The sequence below is a fragment of the Cherax quadricarinatus genome, chromosome 19, assembly GCF_038502225.1.
Source record: "Cherax quadricarinatus isolate ZL_2023a chromosome 19, ASM3850222v1, whole genome shotgun sequence".
In the NCBI taxonomy this organism is placed as follows: Eukaryota; Metazoa; Arthropoda; class Malacostraca; order Decapoda; family Parastacidae; genus Cherax; species Cherax quadricarinatus.
Window position 1 is genome coordinate 47,993,510 of NC_091310.1, and position 18,301 is coordinate 48,011,810.

An 18,301-nucleotide genomic window follows, 5' to 3' on the forward strand; every position below is an offset into this window, starting at 1 on the left:
GTCTAGCAAGTGATGTAGTGGAGGTAGGAACCATACATAGCTTTAAGATGAGGTATGATAAAACTCAGCAGGGAGAGAGAGAACCTAATAGCAATCAGTGAAGAGGCGGGGCCAGGAGCCGAGGTGGGGCCAGGAGCCGAGTCTCGGCCCCTGCAACCACAATTAGGCAAGTACAATTAGGCGAGTACACACACAATATTCACCAAAGCTAAACTCGGTCTCCTCCCTCCCTTCTGCAAGTAAGAACCAACCACAAGTGCACATGCAATAAAAAAGCAATTTCAAAATTTATTAAAACATTGTTAAAAAAATAGGATACCTGTATATTAAAATCAGCTCCTACAAGATCACAAGGTCCCAGCACCCAGCTGAGACCTATTCTTATCCTCTTGTACCTTGCTAGGACTGTCTATATACAGCGAGTCATTCTCACTGAATCAATTCTACTGTGAATGTCATTAATGTTTTGTATAATTACATGAAAATACTATCTCATCACATTCTGTAATAATACAGATAACTAGTTCTGCTCTTATTGTAATTTTATTAGGTTATTATAAATTAATGGAATAATTTTAATACAGTAGTGTGCATATTAACTGGGACAGTGATTAAATAGACATTTGGAAAATTAAGGCTTATTTGAAAAATACACAGCAATGATATGACAGATAACTGATTTAATATGAGATATGACTACCCTTTGCTTTTATAAGCACTGCTATATGCTTTGGCATAGAATCGACCAATGTTGAACATATTTTCTCAAGTTCTTTATCATGGTATCAGGTCCTAATAACAGCAGTTAGCTTCTTCACAGTTGAGGAGTCCTATTTCACAATCTTGCATTTGGTTATTGCCCATACATTCTTAATTGGGTTGAGGTCAGAAGAGTTTCCAGGCTAATTTAGAATGATTAGCCCATTCTCATCAAAGAATGTCAGCATTTCTCTGGAAGTGTGGCATGGAGCAAGGTCCTGCTGGAAAATGCCTTCTCCATCAGGAAAGTCTCTACTAACAATGGTAAGCAAATGAGTTGCCAGGATTGCCCTGTATTTGTCACTGTTCACTGTTCCCTTAACAACAACAAACTGCCCAGGGCCTTTAGTAGTAAAACTACCCCAAAACATCTTAGGTAGGTGTTTTGGCACTTGTTGAATGTGTCCATTCCAAAGAGGTTTGCCTTTGCTTCATCTCACTACCACTGTTCTGTACACATGAACTTCAAAATGCACCTCATTTGAAAATACAACTGTTCTCCATTCATCTCGTCCATCCTGCAGCAGCTTATTCTTCAGTAGTAGTAGTCAATAATTGTTTCTTTATTGGCTTTCTGGCAGTTCTGCCACCTTCAAGGCTCCTTCATTGAACAGTTAAAGTCATCATCATTTATGCCAGCTAAAGCCAAATCTCTGTAGATCTTTGCTGGTTTTCTTGGGATTGTTCACACTATTTCTTACGATAACCTTGTCACTGAGGCATTTTCTTCCACATCTTCCTTGACACATCGGTCCAGGGGCCCGAGACTGTTCAATGCCTCTCAGCATACATAAGGGGTATTACCAACAGACCCCTGGCAGTCTTCAAGCTGGCACTGGACAAGCACCTAAAGTCGGTTCCTGACCAGCCGGGCTGTGGCTCGTACGTTGGTTTGCGTGCAGCCAGCAGCAACAGCCTGGTTGATCAGGCTCTGATCCACCAGGAGGCCTGGTCACAGACCAGGCCGCGGGGGCATTGACCCCCGGAACTCACTCCAGGTAAACTCCAGGTAAACTCCAGGTAAACTCCAGGTAAACTCCAGGTAAACTCCAGGTAAACTCCAGGTAAACTCCAGGTAAACTCCAGGTAAACTCCAGGTAAACTCCAGGTAAACTCCAGGTAAACTCCAGGTAAACTCCAGGTAAACTCCAGGTAAACTCCAGGTAAACTCCAGGTAAACACCAGGTAAACTCCAGGTAAACTCCAGGTAAACACCAGGTAAACACCAGGTAAACTCCAGGTAAACACCAGGTAAACACCAGGTAAACACCAGGTAAACTCCAGGTAAACACCAGGTAAACTCCAGGTAAACACCAGGTAAACACCAGGTAAACACCAGGTAAACACCAGGTAAACTCCAGGTAAACACCAGGTAAACACCAGGTAAACTCCAGGTAAACTCCAGGTAAACACCAGGTAAACTCCAGGTAAACTCCAGGTAAACTCCAGGTAAACTCCAGGTAAACTCCAGGTAAACTCCAGGTAAACTCCAGGTAAACTCCAGGTAAACTCCAGGTAAACTCCAGGTAAACTCCAGGTAAACTCCAGGTAAACTCCAGGTAAACTCCAGGTAAACTCCAGGTAAACTCCAGGTAAACTCCAGGTAAACTCCAGGTAAACTCCAGGTAAACTCCAGGTAAACTCCAGGTAAACTCCAGGTAAACTCCAGGTAAACTCCAGGTAAACTCCAGGTAAACTCCAGGTAAACTCCAGGTAAACAACCACCAGTGTCGTGAGCTCTCTTTAGAATCTGACAACAATTGACTTTGCTAAGCTCAAAGTTTCGGAGATCTGTCCGATACTCAAATTGGTATGTTTTCTAATAGCTACAATACTTGCATGCTTCTTCATATAGGATTCATCATGAATTTCATCAGTAATCATGAACTGAAGGGGAGAATTTTACAAAAACACATTCACTCACAGAGCACGCTTACAGGAATAGCCTTACAGAGCAACACCCATTTTAGCACTGATGAGAGTCACAGGATAACACCACAGTGTGACGGTTGCCAGAAGTAGGTAGCAAACTTCTGATAAGAAAAGACTAAGACATTCGAGTTAATCACAAAATTTACTCATGTCCCAATTAATCTGCACACTACTGTATAGTATAATCTAAGTGTTCTTATTCCCATGTAACTTATGACTGCATCTGCTTCATATACATTTTTTCATTGTGATGTGTGTAATCTATTTTATGGTGAAAATCATTATCTTATACAGTCCTCCTAGACATTATTTAGGTTTCAGTTTGCCTGAAATGCACTTCATAATTAAGGGGCTTTCCATGCAAGATGTAATCTCATTCGTTTTCGTACAAACTATATGTGGAAATAAATTGACTGACTGACGTGCAATACTAGGCATCATTCACTTACGTACAAATGCCCTCTTGTGTGCATATAAGGGATTTCAATTTTTTATTATAAAACCCCTAACAAATTCAATAAAGCCAAAGTCATTCATATATGTACATTAAACAAAATGCATCACAAGCCTCTGCTTTTATAAAAAAAAAAATTAAAATACAGTATACTCCTACTGGGAGTTTGAACAACCTTACTCAAAGTTAGTTATATCTGACGTAGAGTAACTTACTACTGCACTCTCACTAAGTCATCACTCTGCCAGTACTACATTCCACATGTAGTTCTTCACTTCCAGCACCTACAGTACATCTACCTCCACTACAAACATAACCAAAGATAGATTCTGCATGTAAATTAATGTACAAGATGAATTTAAAAGTCACATTAACAGGGAAGACAAAAATAATTAGGTACTTCTTCCCCTTTGAATCATACCCTTGGTAACCTCACAGTTTTCTAATTTCTAAACTCTGAATTCTCTGCATAATATTCACATGACACATGGCTCTCAAGCACGACATCTCTACAGCCTCTAGTCACCACCTCATTTGATGCCAATGCCTTGCACCCACATAAAAGTATTGTTATTATGCCACTCAATTTTGGTACATTCCTCTTTCGACCTCCACGAGTACCTCAAACTTTCACCCACCTTTTTCCTTATAAAATTCTTTAATAAAAACAAATCAACTTATTTTCTCTTTCCTAATTTCTTAAATGCAAAAACTTACCGAGTCTCTTTATTTGAATAGTGCTGTTATCCATTTTTGATGATATGAACAAATTATTTAAATTCCTCTGCGTCCATATAATATGAACATGTGTCACTAATAGTGAAACTGGCTCAAGTAGAAGATCCTGTATTATATGCCTATCAGAGCCATCCATTGCTACACTCTCAATACGCCCTAGATGCAGGTCACACCAATACAGCCTTTCTGCAATAAAATTTTAGGGATCAGCATGATTTGCAGTAGCTGATGTCATTAGGGTTACTTACTCTCATTGCATCAACTTCAGATACACTTTGCAGTGACTGGTCAAGAAAGTACATACGTATTTTGATTTGTGTGCGAGAGTAATGTAATGTGTAATTAAAGTGGTTATTGCATTTAATTCAGCAAATAAAGATACATAATGGAGGCTGCACAATTCTTTTGGGTGGACATTAAAAATGGTTAATAATAGCATCAAATAAATAAGAAAACTAATGTAATTAGCACTAACATCCCATATCATAAAAATCTTTGAAAGAGTGCTAAGAAGCAGGATTGCAAATCACCTGGATTCCCAAAATCTGCACAATCCAGGGCAACATGCCTTTACTGCTGCAGCATTCAACGAACAGGCACATTCATACACTACAAAGATACTTGACAACGACAACATATTTGTATAGAAGGAAGCATTCTAATCTCCACATGTTCGTTGTTTTTACCTCAAATTTTTTTGGTCATATTCTGACATGAGCTTGATGTGATATGCTCATAATACATACATGTATACTAAATCCCATTTACACATCAGATCACCCTCATCTTACAGAATTTTTTTTTTACGAAACCAGCCATATCCCACCATGGCAGGGTGACCTAAAAAGAAAAATGATAGTTTCTCTTTTTAAAATTAGTCACCTCTTCAACCTCATTGCCTGTACTCTCAATAGCCCATTTTTCTTCCAACAGTTGTTTTTATCTTACTCTAACTGCCTCCTCCCTTAGTTTATAAACCTTCACCTCTCTTACTTGCTGATACCATTCTCCTTGTTTCTCATCTACCTTTTACTCTCACTGTAGCTACAACTAAATATTGATATGATCTGATATATCTGTGGCCTCTCTATAAACATGCATATCCTGAAGTCTATCCATCCGTCTTATCTACTAATACCTAGTCTAACAGTCATTACACCCTATATCATGTCTTGTATACTTATTTATCCTCTTTTTTAATCTTAAAATATGTATTACCTATTACCAAACCCCTTTCTATACAAAATTCAATCAAATGCCCCCCAATTGTCATTTGCACCTGGTACCCCAAACTTACCTATTACACCCTCTACAACAGTTACACAACTTAAGCATTCATGTCCCCCACAACTACTCTCTCACTTGGTTCAAAATTTCCCAAACCACTTAACATCTCCCAAAATCTCTTTTATTCAGGTGCATAAACACTTATTGTAACTCACTTTTTGCCTCCGATCCTTATTTTAATCCACATAATCCTTGAATTTATACATTTATATTCCCTCTTCTCCTTCCATAACTGATTTTTCAACATTATTGCTACCCCTTCCTTAGTTTCAACTCTCTCAGATACTCCTGACCTAATCCCATTTATTTCTCCTCACTGAAACTCCCTTACCCCCTTCAGATTTGTTTCACTTAGAGCTAGGACATCCAACTTCTTTTCAGTCATAACACTGGCAGTCATCTTTCTTATCTGTATTACATCCATGCACATTCAAACATCCCATCTTCATTAAGTTTTTCTTTTGGTTGTTTGGTCCAAGTTGGACCGAAACAACGTCGTAAACTTCTCTCTTTTATGTGCAGGTTATTTGTGTATCGTTCCAGTCACGGTATTGTGCCTTTTTTGTTATTTAGGAGAAGGGGTTACTAGCCCATTGATCCTGGCCTTTTAGTTACCTCTTATGACACATGGCTTGCAGAGGAAAGATTCTATTCGACTTCCCCATGGAGATAAAAGGAAATAGTTAAGAACAAGAACTACTTAGAAAATAGAAGAAAATTCAAATCAATGTATATACACATAGGTGTACAGTGGACCCCCGCATAACGATTACCTCCGAATGTGACCAATTATGTAAGTGTATTTATGTAAGTGCGTTTGTACGTGTATGTTTGGGGGTCTGAAATGGACTAATCTACTTCACAATATTTCTTATGGGAACAAATTCGGTCAGTACTGGCACCTGAACATACTTCTGGAGTGAAAAAATATCGTTAACCGGGGGTCCACTGTATATGCTTATGTAGTGTGACCTGTGTGTAAGTAGTAGTAGTAAGATGTACCTGCTTTCTTGCATGTTCACAAGACAAAGAAAAGAAAACCAGCAATCCTACCATTGTGTAACAATTACAGGTTTCAGTTTCATACACATTTGGCAGGACAGTAGTACCTCCCTGGGTGGCTGCTGTCTACCAACCTACTACATATTTAAAATTACCACTCAATGACCATGTCTAATCATAAGTAGTCTGCAAACATTACAATTAGTTTACCCAGAATGCACATGCATGCTAATGGCTTTCCTTGTGCTTAACAATATTTTATTAAATGTAAACTACACTTTGTACACTACACAGAAATGTTTTTTTTTTGTTTTACTGTACAGAATTTCAAAGAAATTTTTATCTGGAGTAAACATCAAAAATCCCCTTTTTAAATAAAATATCAGTATACCTAAGCTGCTGTAATAATTTCTCGACAATTTTTTTAAGAAGCACTGGCATATTCAACAGCAATGACTGGATTCGTTATCATCATAGCATTTGTGTGTGACGAGGTTCTCACTATTAACATTAATTCAGTTTTATTTATCACATATGGTATGTATTCCTGGTAAATGTAATAAAACACTAACAAAATTACTAAACCCCTTATCTATTTTTAACTGCACTGTTTAAGGAACTGTTAACTTACGATTCTCAGGATCTCTGTCAAATGCTATAGAAATTGGCTGAGCAAGACCTGTGTCAACAATCCTCACACACACAGTACCATCCAGACCACACCGCAGGATGTATGGATTGTTACCAGCATCACTTATGTACAGGTATCTGAGGGTAAGCAATAACATCAGAACCTTTATCATTGAAATGTAGATAAAATTACAGCCCAGCTGTAGTAGACAGATACAGTGATAGAGCCAACGTTTAATCCTTTTAAAATTTTTCAGTGACTCCAAGGCAACCATAATATTAAAACAAATACTACGTAGCATTTTTAGGTAAAAAAGTGCCTCAAAACAGAAGCATGAAGTATTGCTATACAGGCTGAGACCATCATGTAAAACTCAGATCTGGCTCTCTCTAGCAACATAGTACAAGTCAAAATATTCACTTAGGTAGACTACAATCCAGCATGCTCTCACTGACATGGAACACCACCTGCATCATCTTTGGAAAAAAAGAATTTGCATATATCAGTTTAAATGATAAAATACTTACAAAGAGAGAACAAACTTCTGGCTAAAATAATTTCAACAAAAACAAAAATGGTGGGCATTTTTTAAACCATTCCCTACTAAACTACCATACAATATATTACCCATCTCACTGGTGGTTTGTTTGCCTGTGAAGCTTGAACATCAAACTATGTAAAATCATTCATAAAAGGCTGCTAAAAGAATGATTTTTTATCATGATCAACTGTGCACTCATGTACCACTTTTATAAATATAAACCTGAACCTGAAGTTCTTCAATGCAAGAATTGCACTTCTAACAGCTGTCTTGTCAAAAATGCTCAAATAGCACATGCTGAACTGTCCTTCAACAGCCCCATTGATCATCATTGTTTAACTATCTAAATTCTTGGGTTTTCATACATTCTTAGTTTATTAACATCAACCCTGTAATACTGTACCTTCATTTATAGTGTAGTTTCATTGTCCCATAATGCACATGAACATTAAAAACCTTTACACTTCTGTATCTCCAATAATAAATTTCCTCGTGTATCAAATAATTCATTAAATAGAGTATGTTAAATTTGCATAGGAAAATTTAAATTAAGTGCAGAAAAACAAGCTTAATTTTAAAAATTCTGAAAATGCAAAACTTACACCTGTATACACTCAACAAGGTGGTCACAAGGTCTGAACTAACCCAAGGATAGGCGCTAATGTAATGTCAGTGGGATGGTCAAGATCATGCACAATTTCTGCACGGTAGAAACCTTTGTGTGTGCTGAAGACCTCCACACCATGCTTGACTCCGTCAACCCAATACAGATTATTACGCAGCCAGTCTGAAGAAATTATTTTCCATTTATGATACATTACATTAAATAACAGCCTTTGCTTTAAAACACTTACCATTTTCTCTCATTACTTCCTTTAAGTGGTTTGTGCAGTGAAATTAAAATTATGTTTTGTAGGGAAATATTCATCCAATTTTTTTTTTTTTTTTTTTTTTTTTTTTTTTTTTTTTCAACAAGTCGGCCGTCTCCCACCGAGGCAGGGTGACCCAAAAAAAAAAGAAAGAAAATCCCCAAAAAGAAAATACTTTCATCATCATTCAACACTTTCACCACACTCACACATTATCACTGCTTTTGCAGAGGTGCTCAGAATACAACAGTTTAGAAGCATATACGTATAGAGATACACAACATATCCCTCCAAACTGCCAATATCCCAAACCCCTCCTTTAAAGTGCAGGCATTGTACTTCCCATTTCCAGGACTCAAGTCCGACTATATGAAAATAACCGGTTTCCCTGAATCCCTTCACTAAATATTACCCTGCTCACACTCCAACAGATCGTCAGGTCCCAAGTCTCCATTCACTCCTATCTAACACGCTCATGAAGTTTTTATTGTAAAGATCTAAACTAGAAATACACAACCTTTTCAGTCCCAAATAATAACAGAGTTAAAAAGTTCTGCATTTTACTATACAGTTTATAAAGTAAAGCTATCAGAAGGTATTCGGTATCATAAATAAATGGTTTGATACACTTAACTATTATATTCCTTTGTACAACCATGTATCACGTCAAAATAAATTGATTATTATAATTATTTTTAGTATTATTATTATCATTATCATCAAAGGCTGTAATTGTTCCTCAAGGGGTGCATCCCTCATCCAGACACTTAATGCACAACTTGAGTATCAGAAGTGGAACTAATGTTCAGTGAGATTTCCTAAGGCTGAAGAGTACCTAATGCCTTTACTTAACACTACACAGTATTGTATACCTTTCTTGCACAATTCAAGTTAAAATATTCTCATGCGATACATTATATTCTTTCTTTTTTTCAATAAATCGGCCATATCCCACAAAAGCAGGGTAGTCCAAAAATAAAAACAAGTTTCTTTTTTTTTTAACTTTAGTAATGTATACAAGAGAAGGGGTTACTAACCCCTTGCTCCTGGCATTTTAGCTGCCTCTTACAATGTGCATGGCTTATGGAGGAAGAATTCTGTTGCACTTCCCCATGGAGATAAGAGGAATTAAACCAGAACAAGAACGCTAAGAAAATAGAAGAAAACACAGAGGGGTGTGTATATATTTGCTTGTACATGCATGTGTAGTGTGACGTAAGTGTAAGTACAAGCAGCAAGATGTACCTAAAATCTTGCACATTTATGAAAAAAAAAAAAAAAAGACACCAGCAATCCTACCATCACGTAAAACAATTACAGGCTTCCGTTTTACACTCACTTAGCAGGATGGTAGTACCTCCTTGGGCGGATGCTGTCTACCAACCTACTACATAGAATGCATTATTTTGTGCAGATAAATTAAATTTTTCTGTGGGAAGTGTAAATTTACAGATTCATTAAATTCACCACATTTAAGAAAATTTGCTACCAAGCTTCCCAAACAAATATTAAGCTTACCAACAGCGATACCAACAGCTCGTGCGACATTGTTGACAATGGGTCTAGAGAGGTTTTTTGTGATGGAAATGCTAAAGATGGTGTTGTCCAATACATCACTCACCACAACTGCATCTAATTTTAGATAAAGCAAATAAATTAATTTGATTTCTGAAAGACAAAACTCTATATTAAAGGTCTCGACAGGAATAGTCATAGGAATTACACTATCTGTAATGTGAGTGATAATTTAATGCTCTCCTCACTTCATATTACTTCAATAGCTTGAGCTTGTTGTGTATGATGGCAATATTGTAAACAATGCATACAATTCCTCTTATGGCATCCCTTGATTTTTCCAGCTGTAATCCTTTCCACTGATACTAAATTCCCTTTCTAGAAATTTGGTATGACTGGCCTTTAAGACTGGCAACACACTGTAGGAGATGTTCATTACGGCCTGCAACACTGATAGTGTGTTTAGCTTCACTCAACCCATGACAGCCCCAGATCCAGAAATTGGAGCAAGAAATTTCAAATTTCCTTTTTTGGGAATAGAGGCAGGTTGTCCCGAGGCAGGCCAAGGTGCTGAGGAAGGCATCACTTGTGGTATCTGCTGTTGCTGCTGCATACAGGCGAGTGCTATCTGGGCTGAGTCTGTCTACACAGTTTTGCTGCTGTTGGAAGAAGTCTTGTTGCTATTATTGAAACAGCAGAGTGAGCGTTGGGTCATACCATAGGGTATGAGCTTGAATCCCCAATGTATCACCTCAGTGGTGTCATGCAGGCTCTCCTCTCCTGCTTTGAATCCTGGTCACATCCTAGTTAAGAGTCAAGCAGACTTGGAAGGATAGTAATCCTACTTCCAGTTAATACAGCCAAAGTTTATTGCCACTGTTCCACATCTAAGGTACACAGAGCAAGACTCAACTGATTAGCCAGATGCCTTAGGCATTGCTGGGCACTCTGTCACACTGCCAAAATCTTACAACCAAGAATATATTAGTTATTTATCTGTATAGCAAATTATTCATGAAGTGGTTTTCTATTTGCCTGCTTCACTAATAATTTTCTCTAAGATTCTGAAATCTTTTAGAAGTATGACTTATAACTACAATAATTACATTAAATGATTTTCATCACTAACCTATATTAAAGAGCTTCCTAAAACTAGGGAATTAAAATTAATGTAAATGAAAACAACTAAATAAATCACCCCCAAAATTTAATATTAATATAAAGACATGAAACAACTTATGGTAGATTATATAAATGCAATATCTACTTCAGTGACTAAATAGAGAAGCAATGGTGTATTTCACAACTACATAAAGGTGAGAATATTACAGTATTTGTTATGGAGTTTTCTGAGCTAGCCTGCCATTCAGCAGAAGCACATGTTTTTCATATGAAAAATACCACCTTAGATGGAACTACTGTATATTAGAATAATTAATTTAAAAAAACATTGATATTATAAAAGGAGACATATGCAAACTTCTGTACATAGTAGAAAAATTAACTCTTAAAAGAATTACAGCTTTAGCGTGTTTACCTTGTGCAGGATCGTAGTCAAGGTCACCAATTTTATGCAGAATGAGGTTGTTCCTCCAGAGTTCAAGGTTATTCTGACCAATTTTGTGTGGACTAAACCAGTACATCTGATTATCACTCACTATAACAGGGCGAGTAACGTTTTTCAAATCTAGAATATATACAAGTAGAAATTATATCATACATAAAGAAATTTTTTTAAAACATTTATAATTAGAATTAATAATGCCATTACAATACATTAATGAAGCTATGCATATTATAACTTCATTATACACAATCTGTTTTTACCTCAAACAACATATGCTACTTTTTGAAAGTCTGTAAAGCTTACCAATGCACTCTTACCTAAACATGTGTGTAAATCTGAAGCAAGCACCATTACACCAAAAGGACAGGCACAGGTGTAGCCACTGGGTGAGGAAGGAGATAGCAGACAAAGGTAACTGCATCTGTTGTCACATGGATTGAACCCCTGGCAGACATATCACATGAAAAATGCATGTGGTTTTCATTGACAGTACACTTCAGTACAGCAAACACATCCAGCACATATCTTAAGAAATTTTCCAAATGAGTGGAATTCTTTTCAGGATATACTATACACCACAGTCAACACTACTTACTCTGTACTAATCTTTAATTTACCACTACCTCACCTGTGGTATACGAGTGTGGGGATCTATGATAACATCACCTACAACCAACTGTAACACAACAAATACCCACCCTTAGAATCACTCGACAAACAACAACCACCTTCCCCAGCTATTCAAGAATTTGAGCCTATTTAATGTACAAAGTGCCCACACTTGCTACTGTGCAGGTTACATATACTAAATGCTCATTACAAATATTAACCCTGAGCTAAAACAATTCTTGGAAGGATGAAACAAAACACACAGGCATTATACTAGAAATAAAAACCTCTAATATTCCAAGTAAATGGCACAACCTGATTTAACGTGCCATACAAATCAAAGGACCAAAAATCTGGAACATGGCTCAATAAAAACAACTTTAAATTGCTTCAAAAATATTGTCAAAAAATCTCTTGAATACTATATAATTCCATGTAATAATTGTAAACACTAATAATTATAATTATCTACCATGTCAGTTGTATTTTAAACTGCTAGCTTTTTCAGTGAATACCCTCACTGTAATCTAAACCACCTTATATAGAAATGTTCATGCTGATATAACACCCAATACAAAAATCTACAGGTGTTAAGTAGGTTGAAGCATTTTAAGCAGCTTTAATTTATCCAAAATGTTGCACATAAGGAGTTTTCCTTTGTGCATACAAACAATGCAATTTGAGAACTATCAAATCTGTACACAATCAAACATCTCACTCATTGTAATATCCATATATGTTTTGAAGAAATAGACTGCTTGATCAAGTCTAGTACCTTGTGCTGACTGACTCATGGATTTAGCATTTGACACACATACACTGTACTGTATTATTACATCAAGTGTTGTGCTCTTTAACAGAACAGCTATGTATGTAGAAAAAAAAATCAATTTTGTACTTTTTTTCATTTGTGACATCACCCATGTTTATTTCAGCTCAACTACTGCTTGAAATATATCTGCTGACACTCATCATTGGAAGAATTCATTATAGAAGATGTGAGAACTACTGAATGATTCACAGATTTTCTGTCACTTCAAGGCCACTGAGAGATCCTGACAGGATACAATACAGGAAAAAATCACTGAACAGCATTCCAAGGCCATTTTCAATATTATGTACTTTCCTAGCTTTTACAACTGCCAGAGGATGCAATGTAATATTCAATATCTCCTACGGGAGAGAATTTACCCTCAGACAACTGGCACTTCCAATATGTACCTCATTAGTAAAAATATATTGGATATCTCTTGACAGCCTTCATTAGTAAAGATGTACGTTGGCATTTGCTACCGATTATAACCATACTTTCAAACAGCTTTAACTAATAAGAATGTACCTTTCCATATTTAGTGTTAAAATAATACTTGTCTGTGTTTTTCAAAATATTCCTAACTACATGTATACGATTGCTTGAAATACACGTACACGTATACTACCTATGTAGTACATATATATTTCAAACAATATATACCTTCAAACAATTTTTCAAGATTCATCTTCAAAAGATCTGTTACTGGTCTTAATATTTCTTCAGAAAACTAATACAGGTTGGCCATCACAAATCCTGCATTAGTGGAGCCTGTAGTGTGCCGATTATTGAGTTTGCCGGATTACAGGAGTGGTTAGGTTAGAATACACTTAATAGAGTTAACCAACTTGACTTGCACAAAGTTCATTGAACATTGGCAAAAATCTAATATTTCCACAATGAGCTCAATTTCAAGGTACTTTTCGTTATAAAACCAATCAAAATCATATCTGTGTCTGTAATATATCTTCCATTCTATGATTGACTGATACATAGCAGCACACGTGCAGAGAACCTAGGATAACCCAGAAGTCCGTAGAACTGCTCGGCATTATGCCAAATAGTATTCATTCTGAAGTATTTAACATGTTTTTATCTTATGTATACGTATTATTTATCATGTCATTTTAGATCAATTGTGATAGGTAAATAAGCCGTAGTGTTGATTTTAGTGTAATAAAATCCCAAGATCCGATACCCCACCAAATGACTACCTCACTGGCAACTACCCGAACACACTGTTCCTAGCTCTGACTAGCCCATACGAAGTCTCTTATTATCAACGCACTAAAAAACAAGGCGAGAGATTTAAATACCTTACCACCCTTTATATACAAAAAAGTGTCACAAGTACTATCACCAATCATTGCAACACTCTTTAACAAATCCACTGAATCCTCCACCTTCCCTACAGTTCTCAAAATAGCAAGGGTCACCCCGATCCATAAAAGAGGAGATCAAACAGAGTTGAATAACTATAGGCCAATATCCAACTTACACCCTCTCTCAAAAATCTTCAAAAAATTAATTCATAAACGAATCTACTCCTACCTCATCTCCCAAAACATACTCAACCCCTGCCAATTTGGATTCAGGCCTAATAAAAATACTAATGATGCCATTATACACATGCTAGAACATATATACACTGCAATAGAGAAAAAAGAAGTCCCACTGGGGATCTTCATTGACTTACGTAAAGCTTTTGATACAGTTGACCATGACTTGCTCCACAAAATTGTCACACTATGGTATAAGAGGGCACTCCCTCAACTTCAAGTCATACCTCAGCAACAGAAGCCAATATGTGTACACAAATGGAGCAAACTCTTCCGCACAACCAATTACAGTTGGTGTCCCACAGGGAAGTGTCCTTGGCCCTCTTCTCTTTCTCCTATACATAAACGACCTACCAAATGCTTCGCAATTACTCAGACCCACACTATTTGCAGATGACACTACATACGTCTTCTCTCACCCGAGCCCAGTCACGCTAGCCAATACCGTAAATACCGAATTACAGAAAATATCTACCTGGATGAGGACTAACAAACTTACACTAAACATTGACAAAACCTACTTCATTCAGTTTGGTAACAGAGCTACAGATGTCCCTCTTAACATAATGATAAACGGATCACCTATCACAAAGCTAACAGAGGGAAAATTCTTAGGAATCCACCTTGATAATACTCAAATTTCATACACATATACAACAAATTTCTAAGAAAATTTCCAAAACCGTAGGCATACTATCGAAGATACGGTACTATGTTCCACAGTCAGCCCTCCTGGCCCTATATCACTCTCTTATTTACCCCTATCTCACCTATGGAATTTGTGCATGGGGCTCAACAACAATTAACCATCTCAGACCACTAATTACCCAACAAAAGGCTGCAGTCAGAATGATAAATTCCCACTACAGGCAGCACACTCCACCAATATTCAAAACACTCAACCTACTCACCATACAAAACGTCCATACTTATTACTGCACCTATTACATACATAGAATACTTAACTCTGATATTAACCCTCCCCTCAAACATCTCCTTGCCAACCTCAACAGAACACATGACCATAACACAAGACACAGATCACTCTGATATTCCTCGTGTCCATCTCACGCTATGCAAAAACTCATTGCACATAAAAGGCCCTAAAATCTGGAATTCATTACCTGTAAATATAAAAGAAACACTACCTGTTTATAAATTCAAGTCTCTTCTCAAAGATCACTTACTCATCCAAAACCAAATAAATACTGAATAACTGAACCTTATAAATTGTATATCTTAAATCTTTCTCACAATTATATCACAAATTTTAAACCTAAGACCCAATCTAACTTATTTTTTAAATACACTACCTAACAGAATACTCCATTCGACTGAATGTACAGCAATGCATGCAACCATATGACCTGTCTTTGTAATACTCATTTGTGCTTTATTGTTATCTGTTTACAATAATGTTTTATCACTGATTACATCATTGCTTAGTTAATCTTAAGTTAATTTTAAGCCAGCCCGTAATGCTATGCATACAAGTGGCTTTGGCATGCTGCTCTTACCTGTATTTTTTTTTGTACATCTGTATGTATGTTCAAATTATAAAATAAATAAAATAAATAAATAAATAAATAAATAATAAAGCATATTCCCCTGCATCACAAGACTGAGCTCATGGCAACCAACAGTGGCTTCAAAGCGAGGGGCTTGGACTTCCAGCAGGCGTGCGTGAGCGTGTTCGATAGGAGTGAATGGAGATGAATGGTATTTGGGACCTGACGATCTGTTGGAGTGTGAGCAGGGTAATATTTAGTGAAGGGATTCAGGGAAACCGGTTATTTTTATATAGCCGGACTTGAGTCCTGGAAATGGGAAGTACAATGCCTGCACTCTAAAGGAGGGGTTCGGGATATTGGCAGTTTGGAGGGATTTGTTGTGTATCTTTATACGTATATGCTTCTAAACTGTTGTGTTCTGAGCACCTCTGCATAAACAGTGATTATGTGAGAGTGAGGTGAAAGTGTTGAATGATGAAAGTATTTTCTTTTTTGGGATTTTTTTTTCTTTCTTTTTGAGTCACCCTGCCTCAGTGGGAGATGGCCGACTTGTTAAAAAAAAAAAAAAAAGTACTGTGTATGTGCTTTACACAACGAGAAGCAATTCTTCTATTCATTGGAACCATCGCTTGGGCTAAAAGCAAGCAGGTTATAATAATAAATGGAGAAAAAGAAATTGGAATGACTTGTGCAGCAAGTAGAGCCACCAAACAGTAGCAGCAGGTTGGTGTAGCAACCCTGGAAATTTGAAATTATGCTAGCCGAAATTAGTGCCGACTACCTGATGGAACCGGATGACCGACTGCCGGATTTATGATGGCCGACCTGTATTGTATATGTAATGAAACCTGTATTGATTATAATTTACCTGGTACAACATTGATGGATGATAAATACTTAAACTATAAAACTGTTCATGACTGCTCTTCAGCACTGTGTGTGCTTTCCTGCCATTGCGCTTTAGACATGAATGGATGTGGCGATGCTTCATGTCAGTCCAGTAGAGATGTTCCTCCCAGACTGCCACAGAGTATGGGCGGCTGATGGAAGCTTCAGCCAAGTGCTTTCATGAAAGATTTTTCAGGTTTGTAAAATAGGGCATTACTATAAAAAAATAATTTTCATTTTGTTCTAATAATGTGATAATCATGCAATAATCCTATTAAATCCATGACCGTGCATTAATTCAAAGCTGCTGCTTCTTACTGAGAGTGAAGTTCACACTATACTTTGAATCTACAAATTGATGAAAGAGGAAACAGCCCCAGATTTACCTTGCTGTCAGTGCCATTAGTGTTTATGGTGAAGATCATGCCCTTCAACTCATCCATCCAATAAATTCTGCCTGCTGGAACGTCCAGTGCCAATCCTGTGAGCAAACCTGATCTTTCTTGGACTAAGACTTTCCTTATTGAACCATCCATCCCTGCTTGCTCAAGTAGTGAACTACTTCTGTCCAGCCAGTACATGAACCTTGGAGTATTATATGCACGGTTATTTTTTTTTATTATCAAGGGGGAAGCACTAAACCCATAGGATTATACAGCACCTGGGGGGGGGATCTGGAAGGCATTCAGGCTTAATTCGGGGAACTGGAGCACAGATCCAATTCCCTAAATCAAGAGCCCCTCACCAACATCAAGGAACCTTCCCTGAGGGGTGCACGGTTATTAACATTAGCAGAATTAACATTATTAAAAGTTACATAAATAAAATTTACCTGCAAAAATGGCTCAATAATTAAAATACTTACCTAATGCATTGCCATTTTAACAATTTTTTTTACAAATTTTTATTTATTATTATTTTATTAACACATTGGCCATTTCCTACCAAGGCAGGGTGGCCTGAAAAAGAAAAACTTTCACCATCATTCATCCCATCATTGTCTTGCCAGAGGTGTGCTTACATTACAGTTATAAAACTACAACATTAACACCCCTCCTCCAGAGTGCCGGCATTGTACTTGCCATCCCCAGGAATCAAGTCCGGCCTGCCGGTTTCCCTGAATCCCTTCATAAATGTTACCTTGCTCACACTCCAACAGCACATCAAGTCCTAAAAACCATTTGTCTCTATGTGCTCCTATCTAACACGCTCATGCACGCTTGCTGGAAGGCCAAGCCCCTCACACACAAAACCTCCTTTACCCCCTCCTTCCAACCTTTCCTAGGCCGACCCCTACCCTGCCTTCCCTCCACTACAGATTTACACTCTTGATGTCATTCTATTTCGTTCCATCCTCTCTACATGTCCAAACCATCTCAACAACCCCTTCTCAGCCCTCTGGATAATAGTTTCGGTAATACCACACCTCCTCCTAATCTCTAAATTACAGATTCTCTGCATTATATTCACACCACACACTGCCCTCAGACATGACATCTCCACTGCCTCTGGCTTTCTCCTTGTTGCAACATTCACAACTCATGCCTCACACCCATACATGAGCATTGGTATAACTATACTCTCATACAGTCCCCTCTTTGCTTTCATGGCTAAAGTTCTTGGTCTCC

At 37.3% G+C, this 18,301-nt stretch overlaps 1 protein-coding gene across 8 annotated transcripts in view; it reads right to left on the reverse strand.

The window, feature by feature from the left end:
• Positions 1-18,301, reverse strand: part of LOC128688386 (vitellogenin receptor) — a 103,579-nt gene that overhangs the window by 63,626 nt on the left and 21,652 nt on the right. For all 8 annotated transcript variants that reach the window (XM_053776229.2, XM_070086806.1, XM_053776230.2 and 5 more), the window contains 8 exons: positions 17,060-17,258; positions 16,654-16,848; positions 11,613-11,739; positions 11,266-11,415; positions 9,732-9,845; positions 7,990-8,131; positions 6,804-6,940; positions 3,863-4,069 (listed from right to left, as the gene is read on the reverse strand). In XM_053776229.2, the coding sequence (XP_053632204.1) occupies positions 3,863-4,069; positions 6,804-6,940; positions 7,990-8,131; positions 9,732-9,845; positions 11,266-11,415; positions 11,613-11,739; positions 16,654-16,848; positions 17,060-17,258 (1,271 nt within the window). The remainder of the gene's footprint in view (positions 1-3,862; positions 4,070-6,803; positions 6,941-7,989; positions 8,132-9,731; positions 9,846-11,265; positions 11,416-11,612; positions 11,740-16,653; positions 16,849-17,059; positions 17,259-18,301) is intronic.